Genomic DNA, 13,285 nt, shown 5'->3' on the forward strand with positions numbered 1-13,285 from the left:
TGACTTTCCCTGGCTTCCTCAGAGCTTATCTGTGTGCACAAAGATGTGTTACTCTCTGTGATTTATGGAGGAGCAAAGAGGCCAGTGTGAGTCGGGTTGTTCTTCACTGGGCAAGGTGTGTTTAATGAGGATGGAGATAATGGACCAGGTGTGCCGAACCTTTTAGGCCATTTTTAGAGTTTGGTGTTTTGCCCTTAGATGAGAAGCAGCTGCAGTAGAACAAAATAGATGGAAAACGGTTGACAACATTCTGGGTGCTTCTGAGAATGTTCTGTGGCGTGAGGGTGAGAACAGCAGCCGTGCAGTGAGGAAGTGACGGCCTGAGTGGGAAATGATGACCACTTAGCCCAGGTGATTCTGCAGGAAGTAGGGAGAAGAGGTCAGATGCCAGATGCTAGTGTATACAACCATATTACATGCATGTAGTGCTGGACATTAAACTCAGCCTCATTCATGCTAAGTATGTATTCTATTGCTGAGTCATATACCTATCCTGATTCTGGATTTTTTTTCCTGAGGCAAGTTCTCTCTATGATGGAAATATTACAGCCCTGGATGGAAAGGTATCCTGGCAGTTGGAAGCAAAGGATTACTTGCAAGTGTTACAGCTCAGAAGGGAAAGTTATCCTGGCAGTCTGAAGCCAGGGATTACCTACAGCTCTGTCCCAGTGGGAGACTGTTTTCCCAGCAAAGTTTTACAATCCTGGCTCCAGGAAAGGTCTCCCTAATGCAAGTGTAACAACTCTGCTCCAGCTGGGTTGTCACAGTTCTGCTCTGTTCTCTCAGCTTCCCCCGAGTATAACAATTCTTCCCCGCAGTACAACAATTCTGCTCCAGCACAGGAAAGTTTCCCCAGCCTAAGCGTTACAGCTCTGCTCTGCTCTGCTCCAGTTAAAATTGTTAGAGCTCTGCGTGCTAAGGTAGTTTCATGGCAGAAATGTGTCAGTTCTGCTCTGCTCCAGATGCAAGAGCTGCTACATCTTTGTTCCACTTGGGGAAAGTTGTTACCACAAGCCTTATCAAGAGATTTATTCCATTGGAGGAATCCAGGAGAGTGGCTGCCTCTGCCAGGGTGGAAAACCGCAGCTCCAAACTGAACTGATACAGGGCTTATACATGATTTCTTAGGGGTAGACCTTCCTCCCTTCCCCTGAGACAGGGTTTCTCTGGATCTTTGGAGCCTGTCCTGGAACTAGCTCTTGTATACCAGGTTGGCCTTGAACTCACAGAGATCTGCCTCCCTCTGCCTCCTGAGTGCTGGGATTAAAGGTGTGCACCACCATCTCCTAGCACTGGTTCTGGATTTTTAAGAAAGAATGTAAATAATTTGCTAATAGATTAAGGTAAAATATGACAGAGCAATTGAAAGTTTGACTTCTATGTGTTTTTTAAAAACACCCTTAATTGCATTTTTAAAAAAAGATTTTATTTTTAATTGCATGCATTTGTGTGTATGTGTGCATACATGTGCATTCATACCATGCTAGGATAAGGAATTTAGAGGACAATTTGTAGGAGTTGGTTTCTCATATTGTTAGGCTTGGCAACCAGCGTCCTTTCCCCTGTGCCATCTCAACAGCACAGCTTTGGTGTGTATTGGTTGGAGGAGGTCATTGGAAATCATGCATTTTGTGTGGTGTTGGTATGTTCCAGCTCTTTTTTTTTCTTTTTTCTTTCTTTCTTTCTTTCTTTTCTTTTTTTTTTTTTTTTTTTTTTTTTTTTTTTTTTTTTGAGACAGGGTCTCACTATGTAGCCCCTGGCTGTTCTGGAACTCTCTATGTAGAGCAGGCTGGCCTCAGACCCACAGAGATCCATGTATCTCTGCCTCCCAAGTGCTGAAATTAAAGGTGTCATATACCACCTCACCTGGAAGTCCAGTTAGCTTCTAGATGGGCTGGTGGAGACTAAAGCCATTCTTCTCTGACTTAGTGCGGGCATAGGACTCTCCCAGAAGGTAAACAAGTAGGGCCTGACACTGTAGGCCTTGGGTGGAGGGGCAGGACTGGTGGACATTTCTAACTAACGCGCAGAGGGTAGGCAGGCTAGGATCTGTGGCCATAACTGAAGTAACCAGGGCAGCAGATGTTAAATATTGGCTGCCGCAGGGTTCAAACACCAGCCTACGCTTGGCCATTTGGGCATGAGGCTCTCTGAGGAAGGCCTGTAAGGGTCAGGAAATAGGAGGCACTTCCTGAGGGAAGTGATTCTGGCATCCTGATCTGGTCACTGGCTTCTCTCTGCAGACAGTTTTGCCTTGGTGCTGAGCGCAGGACGATGACTCGACCCAACGCCCTGGATCGATGCCGAGGGAAACTACTGTCACACAGCCTGGTACAGGCTGGGGACGGGAAGGAAATAGGGCACCTAGCTGAGTTCTTCTACTCATATTCTCTTCCTGCCCTTCCAGAATCTTATGGCAAAGCAAGGATTGCAGCTTTTACGGGGCCTGAGGCAGAGCAACATGCAAAGGAAGTTGTCCCTGGCCAAGAAGCTCCTGGCAAAACTGCATTTCCTGACTCAGGAGGTGATGTCTTGCCCACCACACTTTCCTACTCTACATTAACTCCCCCTCCTCTAGTTCTGGAGACCTTTGGACATGTGGGGCAGTTGTCTTTTGTCTGGTACCAATATGTTGCCTGCTTCATGTGGAAGTCAGGGTGAGGAAGTGAGGGATCAATCAGGATCCAGAGTTTGAAGGACAGTTGACCGACTTGCCGTGGATGTGACCTCATTTGTTTGGTACAGTGGCTAGCTGCTGGGATGGATGAGGAGAAACAGTGCTTTGGGACACGTTCTGCGCCGAGCACCTGCTTGAGTTATCCCCTTGGGCGCAGGGTCTGCGCCATTTACAGGCAGATAATGGAGGCTGACTTCCGTTGTGGCACAGCTGGTTAAGCTGCAGTAGGAATCCAAGCACATTTGATAGCTGGAATTTGGTGTGATAGAGAGGATGGATGCCCACATGCGCAAATGCCCAGGGCTAGGAGGTTTGGGCAGGTGGAACCCAGCATGGGAGGGAGGAGCAGGAGAGAAATGTCACTAAACTGAATCTTAGAACAAAATTAATCTCCCTTCCCTTCCATCCTCTGCTTTCCCTCCTTCCCTCTTCTCCTTCTCTCTCTCTCTCTCCTTCCCTCCCTCTCTCTCCTTCCCTCCCTCTCTCTCCTTCCCTCCCTCTCTCTCATTCCCTCCCTCTTTTTCTCTTTCCCTCTTTTCCCCTTCCCTCCCTCTCTCTCTTCTTCCCTCCATCTGTCTCTCCTTCCCTCCCACCCTCTCTTTCCTTTCCTTTGTTTCATGGTAAGCATGCTTTACCACTGACTGAGTCACACCCCTGTCCCATCTTTAAAATTTGTAATGAAAACCTCCCTTTGTCAAATGACATTTGAGGATATGAATATGCATTCTGTCTAGTTTCACTGTTTTTTTAAAAAGTTTATTAATTTTACGTGTATGAATCCTTTGCCTGTGTGTATGTTTTTTTTGCACCATGGTCATGCTTGGTGTCTGTGGTCACAAGAGGGCATCAGATCCCTTGGGACTGGAGCTACAGATGAATGTGAGCCACCATGTGGGTGCTGGAGACAGAATCCAGGTCCTCAGCCCTGAGCCTGCTCGCCAGTCATAGCTTTGTTGTTACGTGTTGTATTATTGTTTTCGTTGCGGGTATCGGGAACTGGACCCTCAGTTGGAAATGGGAAGTTCGTGTCCAGTGGGTGCTGAGTTTCTGCTTTGTGAGATGATAAGAGTTCTGGAGATGCACGGCTGTCAGCACAACTGTGAATGCCCTTAACACTGTTGAACTGTAGACTTCAAAATGATGCGGGCAGAATGCAGAATGCTGTGTGGAAACATTAGGTGGTCTTAGAGTCTGAGGTGCCCCCTGGTGCTTCCAGGAGGAGCGGTCAAGGAGCAGGTGACCACAGGGCCAGGGGTTCAGGAAAGCCAGGCCATTTGAACTACCCATACAGCCTAAGCTTAAGGCCCAGGGAGTATCAGCTCCAAACTCCCAGGTAACCCTGCCCTCCGCTTGCAGCCGCAGCCACCCCTCCCTGATGTGCTGGTCTGGATGTTCAGCGGCCAGCGCCGTGTGGCCTATGCCCGCATCCCTGCCCAGGATGTGCTGTTCTCCGTGGTTGAGGAGGAGCGAGGCCGGGACTGTGGGAAGATCCAGAGCCTTCTACTCACAGTGAGGCGGGTCTGGGGTGGAGGTGCTGGTGACAGAATGGGGGTCATAAGCAGGTCAGGGCATCAGAGGTGGTGGCCTGTGGCTCCCAAGCAGGAGCTCCCTGACTGTTTCCCACTGTCCAAAAGGACAAAAGGAGGTTATGGCTTTGTCCAGGTCAGCTGAACAGCAAACTTGTCTGCCCTGGGCCTATGCTGGCCCTTTGGCTAACGAGGCTGACACACAGACAGGGTAATGAGGAAGGAGAGTGACCATTCTTGTAAGCAGAACTGGATTACAGACAGAAAATTTCCAAATGAGCTGTGTCTGGAAAAGATACTCAAGCAGGTTTCTAACAAAGAGAAGCTGTGACCTGCATATGGAAACTGCCTTTTCATTTCCTGGCCACACAAAATAATCACACAAAAACTATATTAGCCGGGCGGTGGTGGCGCACGCCTTTAATCCCAGCACTCGGGAGGCAGAGGCAGGTGGATCTCTGTGAGTTCGAGTCCAGCCTGGTCTACAAGAGCTAGTGCCAGGACAGGCCCCAAAGCTACAGAGAAACCCTGTCTTGAAAAACTAAAAAAAAAAAAAAAAACCCTATATTAATTACAACTGTTTGGCTGATGGCTCATGTGTATTTCTAGCTAGCTTTTACATCTTAAATTAACCTATTTCTATTATTTTATATTTTACCACGAGGCTCATGGTTTGTTACCTCTTGCTTCTTAAGTGGTTACATGGCGTCTCTCTGGCTCTGCCTTCTTTCTCCCTGCATTCAGTTTAGTTTTCCCACCTATCTATATTCTGCCCTACCATAGGCCGAGGCAGATTCTTTATTAACCAATGGCAATAAAATATATTCATAGCATACAGACGGGGAATCCTACACCAGTGACCTTTGAAGTAAAGGACAGAGAATTTAAATGTGTTGAGGATAGAGGGGACAAAGGAGAGAGGACATATTAAGAATCTGGGGTTAGAGCTGTGGGTATAGGAAGTAGGGTAGTGTGAGGTGTGTGTTGGGATGGAGGGAATGAAGAAAGATAGAAACAGAGGGCCTGTTTCCTGTACTGGGGAGCTTGGGTTACCATTTGGCAGAGAGATTTGGGGAATGCTTTGGGAGGCCCAACATGCCTCCATCCTGCACAGGCACCTGGGGCCGCCCCTGGGGAGGTCTGTGCCAAGCTGGAGCTCTTTCTGTGGCTGGGACTGGCCAAGCAAGCCAAGGCCTGCACCTCTGAGCTGCCCCCAGATCTTCTGCCCGAACCCTCAGCTGGGCTGCCTCACAGCCTCTACCGGGACGGTGAGTAGAGGGCCAGGGGACAGTCAACCTTGCTATTTGTCCTCCATGGGGGCTCATGGGTTGGGAAACTCCAGTGGTCCCCTGAACAAGCATGGCCCCTTCCTTTTCCTCATCCCAGACTTTAGTTACTTCCAGCTGCGGGCTCACCTGTACCAGGCCCGGGGTGTGCTGGCAGCAGATGACAGTGGCCTCTCGGACCCCTTTGCACGTGTCCTCATCTCTACCCAGTGCCAGACCACACGGGTGAGCGCCAGGCCGGGGCACAGACGGAGGGGAGCACTCTTATCCAAGGCCCTAAGTTTCTCTTTCCATTTTGGGTGTCCAGCACAGGGCACTAGGTAGGACCAGGTTCTGACTCAGACAGTGGAGAACAGGAAACCATTGTTTCCTGGTGTTGACTTTAGGGCTACGGCAGGAGGATGGCAGATGACCACAGGGAGACACCAGAGCTGGACACCAATGCCTTCGGTAGCAAGCAGTTAAAGTATCTCTTTGACTGTCTGCTGGCGTGTGTAGGAGGTCCCCTTCTGATCTGCCTTTATCTCTTTTTCTGCATGGTTCTCAAGGTCTTAGAGCAGACACTGAGCCCCCTGTGGGATGAACTCCTGGTGTTTGACCAGCTGATTGTAGATGGCAGGCGGGAACACTTGCAGGAGGAGCCTCCACTAGTGGTCATCAACGTCTTTGACCACAACAAGTTTGTAAGTGTGTCCCCTCCCTGCACCCCATTTCCAGCCTCTTCATCCCTACTGTCTTGAGGCCTCCCCTTTAACTTCCGTGCATTTCATCCCCCAACATTTATTTTTGAGATAGGGTCTCGCTATGTAGTCCTGGCTGGCCTGAAACTCATAGAGGTTACCATCTTTGTTTCCTAAGGGCTGGGATTAAAGATGTAGCCACCACAACCAGTTATATCGCCTTTATTTCCTCCCTGCTTTGCTCCCACAGGGTCCTTCTGTGTTCCTGGGCAGGGCACTTGCAGCCCCAAAGGTAAAGCTGATAGAGGACCCATATCAGCGCCCGGAGCTACAGTTCTTCCCGCTGAGGAAGGGATCACAGACGGCTGGAGAAGTCATTGCTACCTTTGAACTCATTGAACTGGACTACAGTGGCCACTTCGAGGTTCGAGTGCTCTGGTCTGGCTAGCAGGATGTACACATTCTTATTCATCAGACCATGCAGTCTCAGGGTGTCCAAGGGTAACCATCTAGTCTCTTTCCCAAGAGAATGTGTCTCTAGGGTTCTCTTGGGGTGACCCCACAATTATAGATCGACATATCCAAGGCTTATCTTGCCAGGATTCGACCCCTAGACAATCTAGACTGCTGTTCATCGTGGGTTTATCCTTCGTGAATGCCTCAGGTTCCCGCACTACTTTCTGTACACACGTCTGCTTTCTGGGAAATCCTTCCTATACATCCAGCCTTGTCTGGCTGCCCTGCATCTCTGCACAGTCTTCACAGAGACTGTCTTAGCGAGGGTTTCCAATGCTGTGAAGAGACACCATGACCATGGCAGCTCTTAAAAAGGAAAACATTTCATGGGGTGCCTTACAGTTTCAGAGCTTTAGTCCATTATCGTCATGGTGAGACATGGCAGCATGCAGGCAGATGTGGTGCTGGAGCTGAGAGTCCTTACTTCTTAACTCACAGGCCACAGGAAGTGAACTGTTCACTGGGTGTAGCTTAAGCATAGAAGACCTTGAAGTCCACTTCCACAGTGACACACCTCCTCCAACAGCAAGGCCACACCTCTCATTAGTGCCATTCTCTTTAGGGGCCATTTTTTTTTTTTAACTCACCACAGAAACCCATGACCCATCCCTAAGCCTAGGCTTTCTCTGTTTTGACGTGAATTCTGATTTGTTTTTTCTTATAGCCCTCAGTGCCTAGCGATGTGGAGCCCCAGGACCTGTCATCCCTAGTTCAGCCCATCTCGGGACACCTGGCCCTGCCTCCACACGTGCGCCCTGTGCTCAGGGAGTTCCGTATTGAGGTAAAGACAAGCACGCAAGGCCTCCTTTCCCTTCCCCAAGCCTGGAGGCTCCATGTCAGCTTCAAGCCCTTTAGTCTCCCCCTTCCCAACCTTAGGTGCTGTTCTGGGGTCTGCGAGGCCTGGGTCGTGTGCACCTGTTTGAGGTGGAAAGGCCCCAGGTTGTTCTAGAAGTGGCCGGGAGACGCGTGGAGTCTGAAGTTCTGGCCAGCTACCGCGAGAACCCTAACTTCACAGAACTTGTCCAGCATGTGACAGTGGTGAGGAGGGGCGGGGACACAGGCTGTGGGCAGAGGCGTGGAGCGGGCAGTAGGTAGTGAGGACCAGGTGAGGAGAGGCTGGGACACGGGCTGTGGGCAGAGGCGTGGAGCGGGCAGTAGGTAGTGAGGTCCACGTGGCTGTGCTGCACTGATCAGGAGCAGCGTTCTCCATTAAAGACTAACTGTTTGGGGATCTTATCTGCAACTGTTCAGCTTCGCTGCTATAGGGAAACAGCAATAGACAGAGTAGAAATGACCACGACTGTGTTCTGATAAAACCTACAAAAGCTGGCAGTGAGAGCCGTGAACATGGCTGTGGTTCCCTGACCTCTGGATTAACCTGTAGACCGGCAGCATTCTCTTGGCTCTGTTGAATGGAAGGATTAGCCAAAGTCATGAATGATAAATAAGAGAAAATCCCTCCAGTCTCTGAAATACAGGCATGAGAAGGGAAATACACTCTGGGGCTTCAGAGACGGCTCAGCCACTAAAAGCCAGTGCTGCTCTTCCAGAGGAAACAGGTCCCTAGCAGCCACATCAGTGCAGCTACAGGGTCTCTGACACTGCTGACCTCTCTGGGCACCTGTCTTGTGTACATGCCCCACAGAGACACAAATGTACACACAAACACATAGTTTAAAATAAATATTTAAAGCATGAAAAATACGGTATATTTTAAAAAATGATTTAGTTTAATAATGATTTTTGAGCGGTAGGTGCTGAAGTCAGAACCTTCCACGTGAAGATTAGCACCTCACAATGAACTGTCCCTCACGTGGAGACCTTAGCACCCCACTCTGGACTGTCCCTCACGTGGAGACTAGCACCCCACTCTGGACTGTCCCTCGCGTGGAGACCAGCACCCCACTGGACTGTCCCTCACGTGGAGACCAGCACCCCACTGGACTGTCCCTCACGTGGAGACTAGCACCCCACAATGAACTGTCCCTCACGTGGAGACCTTAGCACCCCACTGGCTTTCCCTCACGTGGAGACTAGCACCCCACAATGAACTGTCCCTCACGTGGAGACTAGCACCCCACTGGACTGTCCCTCACATGGAGACCAGCACCCCACTGGACTGTCCCTCACGTGGAGACCAGCACCCCACTGGACTGTCCCTCATGTGGAGACTAGCACCCACCACTGGGTTGTTTCTCACCCTGTGTGGTCTCTATTATGATTGATGGGTTTGGGGGTCAAATTCTGGCAATACAATTTAGGGTCTCATCAAATTTGTTCTTTTGGTTTTGTTTATTTTATTTTGAGACATGGTAGCCCTGACTGACCCGGAACTCACAATGTGGCCAGGCAGGCCTCAAACGCTGCCTCCTGAGTGTTGGGATTAAATATGTCTGCTACCATGCACAAATTATTTATGTTATTCTATTCTCTTGTTACTCATTTACTGTTTGAGCCAGGCTCTCACTATGCAGAACTTTAGATCTTCTTGCTGTAGCCTTTTGTGTATACTGGGATTACAGCTGTGAGCCCATGCTTAGGTCCAAAGCAGTATTTTCCTCCCTTTCTATTCTCTCCTGCCCTCTCTTCTCTCCTCCCCTCCCCTCCCCTCTCAGGTGGAGGCCAAGGACAACTTTGTGAGTTAGTTCCCCCTCCACCTTTGCATGCGTCTCAGCCATCATCAATACACAGCAACTGCTCTTTGCCCACTCGGCCATTTTGCCAGCACTGTAGCTTTTTGATAAATCTCCATACTGGCTTCCATAGAGGCTGGGTAGAGGCTGTACCCATTTGCATTCCTACCAGCATCAAGGGTTTCTCTTTCCCCACATCCTTGCCAGAATTTCTTTTTTTTTTTTTTTAACGCATTACATTTTAAAATTGTGTTTGTGTTCTCACGTGTGCACTGTGGATGCATTGTGGATACACACGTGTGGGACATGTGGACGTCCCATCTTCCTTCAACCATGTGGACAGTAGGCATAGAATGATGAACACTTTATTGTGAGGCTGCAGAGATGGCTATGCAGTTAAGAGCACTGACTACTTTTTCAGAGGACCTGGATTCAGCAACTGACTAGGACTCCAGTTCTAGGGAATCCAGTGCCCTCTTCTGGCCTTTTTGGGCACTGCATGCACATGCTACACAGACATACATTCCGGCAAAATAGCCGTTCACGTTTCTGTTGTTGTTAGCCCTTTCTTTCTTTCTTTCTTTCTTTCTTTCTTTCTTTCTTTCTTTCCTTCTTTCTTTCTTTTAAATCTTTGCAAGCTATCTACTCAAGATGGGGGTTAATATCTAGGAAATATAAGGAACTGCAAAAATTAAACACATAACCAAACAGTCAATCCTGTTCCTGATATTTAGTGGCAAAGACCCACTATGTAACTCAAGCTGACCTCAAACTTGTCATGCATCCCATGACTCCCAAATACTGGAATTACAGGTGTGTGCCACCACACCTTGGGTATCAAAGACTCTAGTTAAAACTTTTTAAAAACTAATAATAATTTAATTCCAGGGAAAGGTAGAAGCTTTTCTCTGATGTAGCTCTATTTTTCCTCTTTGTATATAATGAGTCAGTGACCTAACTAGTGGTATCATCACTTTCTTTGTCCCCCTTGGGTGCCAGGGATAGTTAGGCAATCACTTGGTCAAATCCATACATATTTTAATGGTTCTGACTCTATCTGCAGGTTGAGCGTTCATCCTCTAGGAAAAACGCTAACCTGTGTTTCTGGTCACACTTCATAGGTGACAAAGTCCCTTCATATCAGCTGAGTCACCGTACTTAAAACAGTCCGTGAGTCCAGGGCTGTGTCCCCTCTTCAGCTGGGGCACAGAGTCAGAAGGCCACTAGCGACTGACAGTGGGGCGGAGCTGAGCCCAGAATGCCCTGTTCCCCACCACTTTGAGCTCCTTTCCTCCTTCCCGGGGCTGGGAATCACTTCCCGTTTTCCTGTCTCTAGGACTTGCCAGAACAGTCATACCTGCAGCCCCCACTCAGCATCCTGGTGATTGAGCGCCGGGCCTTTGGCCGGACTGTCCTTGTGGGTTCCCATATTGTCTCCAACATGCTGCAGTTCACACTCCAGGGTCATGAGGATCCCCCTGAGGAGGAGGAACCAGAGGAGGATACAAGAGACCTGGTGCCAAAGGGCCCTCAAGGTTAGGGGTCTTTCTCTGTAGGAGCCACAGATCAAAGCCCCTCTGGGCCCTGGTGCAGTGGCTCCAGTGGAAGACCCAGTGGGGCTTGGAGTCTGGTGTCTACTGGCCTAAACTCATGGGCTCTCTTCCCTGCTCCCAGGAAAGCAGTCTCGAGACCCCTTCGGGGCTGAAGCAGGACTATCCAGCCGGATCCTGAAGGTGATGGGATTCCCGAGGCTAGAGAGGGGTGTCAGGGTCTGTGGTGGACTGGCTGAGAGCAGCAAGGGCCTCTCTACCTTAGGCTCCTCTGAAGCTCACCTTAGGGCTCCTGGGTCAAGGCCCCGAGCTGGAGGAGGACATCCCAGATCCAGAAGAGATGGACTGGTGGTCCAAGTACTACGCCTCGCTGCAGGAGCTCCAGGGGCAGGTGGGTGGAGCAGGGCCTCGCAGGAATGGAGGGGCAAAGGACGGGGGAGTCTCATCCAGCAGACCCTGTGTGCTCCAGAGCTCTTGGTTGCAGCCATCTCTTCTCTTTCGCATAATTTCAGTAGTTGGACATTAGTACTTCTGCCTCCCAGCGCTCTGTTGTCTAACAAAATAGAATGTGAACCCAGCATGGTGCATATCCTTAATCCCTGTATTCCATCCCTGTGAGTTCGAGGCCAGCCTGGTCTACATAGCTAGTTCCAGGCCAGGCAGGGACACAAACTGAGACCTGGCTCAAAAACAAACAAATAGGGGCTGGAGAGATGGCTCAGAGGTTAAGAGCATTGGCTGCTCTTCCAAAGGTCCTGAGTTCAATTCCCAGCAACCACATGGTGGCTCACAACCATCTTTAATGAGGTCTGGTGCCCTCTTCTGGCCTTCAGGCATACACACAGACAGAATATTGTATACATAATAAATAAATATTAAAAAAAAAATTAAAAAAAAAAAACAAACAAACAAATAAAAAAATGAGTGCAGAATTCTAGCTCTTCAGCACCCACCAGTGAGCACCTGGAAGGTAGTAACAGAAGGGTCAGGAGTTCAAAGCCAGCTTATACCAACATGAGACTCTGTCTCAGCTTTTTAAAAAAAATTTTATTAATAGCCACATTAAAAAATAAAAGGGAAAATAAGAATAATTTTAATAATGTTTTATTAACATATATGAAATAAGGTTCCAACCAGTAATTATCATAAAAATTAATAAGCTATTTTATATCTCCCAGGAAGTCTGGTATGTGTTTCAACTCCCAGCACCTTGCAGTGTAGACTGACCTCATTTCAAGGGCTCAGTGACCCTAAGTGGGTGGCGGTGATTGACTACAACAGCACAGGACTGGACAGTAAAGGCCACTTTAACAAAGAAGTGATTGCGTAGCTGGAGGGAGGGTGGGCCAAGGAGGGGAGGGGGTCTCTGACCTGCCTTTTGATTTCAGTCCAACTTCGATGAGGATGAGATGGAGGACGCTGGGGACCCAGGTGAGAGATGCGACTTTTTGCTCTCGGTCTATCCCCATACTCACATTCATATATTCTCTCTCTCTCTCTCTCTCTCTCTCTCTCTCTCTCTCTCTTTCTCTCTTCCCCCACCCTGAGATGTTTTCTCTGTGTGGCTTTGTAGCCTGTCCTGGAACTCACTCTGTAGACCAGGCTGGCCTCGAACTCACAGAGACCCACCTGCCTCTGCCTCTGAGTGCTGGGATTGAAGGCGTGCGCCACCACCGCCCGGCTGTCCCCACAGTTCTTACCTCACTGCTGTTTTCAGACGGAACCCACCTCATTTCTGCGGACAGGGAGGCCCAGGAGCAGGGGAGAACTGATACCAAAGTTTCTGGACCTCAGAAAAAAGCAATCGCTACCTTGAAGGTGATGGGGTGTTGGGGAGAAGGGTGCCCCTTGGACTTGGGGTACAGAGTTGTCACTGAGACCCCTCACCTTTCAGATCTACAACAACTCCTTAGAGGAGGAGTTCAACCACTTTGAAGACTGGCTGAATGTGTTCCCCCTGTACAAAGGGCAAGGCGGCCAGGCTGGAGATGGAGAGGAAGGATCTGGACACTTTGTGGGCAAGTTCAAGGTATACTTCGGGGAAGAAGGAGAGGCTGAGAAGGGACTGGAAAAGCTTACAGGCTGGAGAGGTGGCTCCTCAGTTAACACTGGCTGCTCTTGCTGAGGACCATTCCCAGCACCACAGCGTGCTTCCCTAACTCCAGTTCTGGGGAATCTGACACCCTCTTCTGACCTCGGGGACCAAGCTCACAGATGTACATGCAGGCAAAGCACTCACATATAAATCTAATGTAATTGTCTCCTCCACCTCAGGGCTCCTTCCTCATTTACCCTGAGTCAGAGGCAGCATCTTTCTTGGAGCCTCAGATCTCCAGGGGGATCCCCCAGAACCGGCCCATCAAGCTTCTGGTTAGAGTGTATGTCGTGAAGGTGAGTGTCCTCAGTTCCTGGCTCAT

General features: G+C 49.4%; 1 protein-coding gene across 1 annotated transcript in view; it reads left to right on the forward strand.

The window, feature by feature from the left end:
- LOC121460362 (fer-1-like protein 4) overlaps window positions 1-13,285 on the forward strand; it is a 34,993-nt gene that overhangs the window by 12,395 nt on the left and 9,313 nt on the right. Inside the window, exons 20-35 of the mRNA XM_041670711.1 lie at window positions 2,244-2,331; window positions 2,408-2,524; window positions 4,034-4,186; window positions 5,318-5,471; window positions 5,590-5,714; window positions 6,038-6,172; window positions 6,420-6,593; window positions 7,350-7,466; window positions 7,562-7,723; window positions 10,655-10,853; window positions 10,993-11,051; window positions 11,134-11,259; window positions 12,257-12,299; window positions 12,586-12,686; window positions 12,763-12,897; window positions 13,143-13,259. Of these exons, the coding sequence (XP_041526645.1) occupies window positions 2,244-2,331; window positions 2,408-2,524; window positions 4,034-4,186; window positions 5,318-5,471; window positions 5,590-5,714; window positions 6,038-6,172; window positions 6,420-6,593; window positions 7,350-7,466; window positions 7,562-7,723; window positions 10,655-10,853; window positions 10,993-11,051; window positions 11,134-11,259; window positions 12,257-12,299; window positions 12,586-12,686; window positions 12,763-12,897; window positions 13,143-13,259 (2,005 nt within the window). The remainder of the gene's footprint in view (window positions 1-2,243; window positions 2,332-2,407; window positions 2,525-4,033; window positions 4,187-5,317; window positions 5,472-5,589; window positions 5,715-6,037; window positions 6,173-6,419; window positions 6,594-7,349; window positions 7,467-7,561; window positions 7,724-10,654; window positions 10,854-10,992; window positions 11,052-11,133; window positions 11,260-12,256; window positions 12,300-12,585; window positions 12,687-12,762; window positions 12,898-13,142; window positions 13,260-13,285) is intronic.

Source organism: Microtus oregoni, unplaced genomic scaffold (assembly GCF_018167655.1).
Source record: "Microtus oregoni isolate MIOR12 unplaced genomic scaffold, Mior012 000020F_ref0000438, whole genome shotgun sequence".
Lineage (NCBI taxonomy): Eukaryota > Metazoa > Chordata > Mammalia > Rodentia > Cricetidae > Microtus > Microtus oregoni.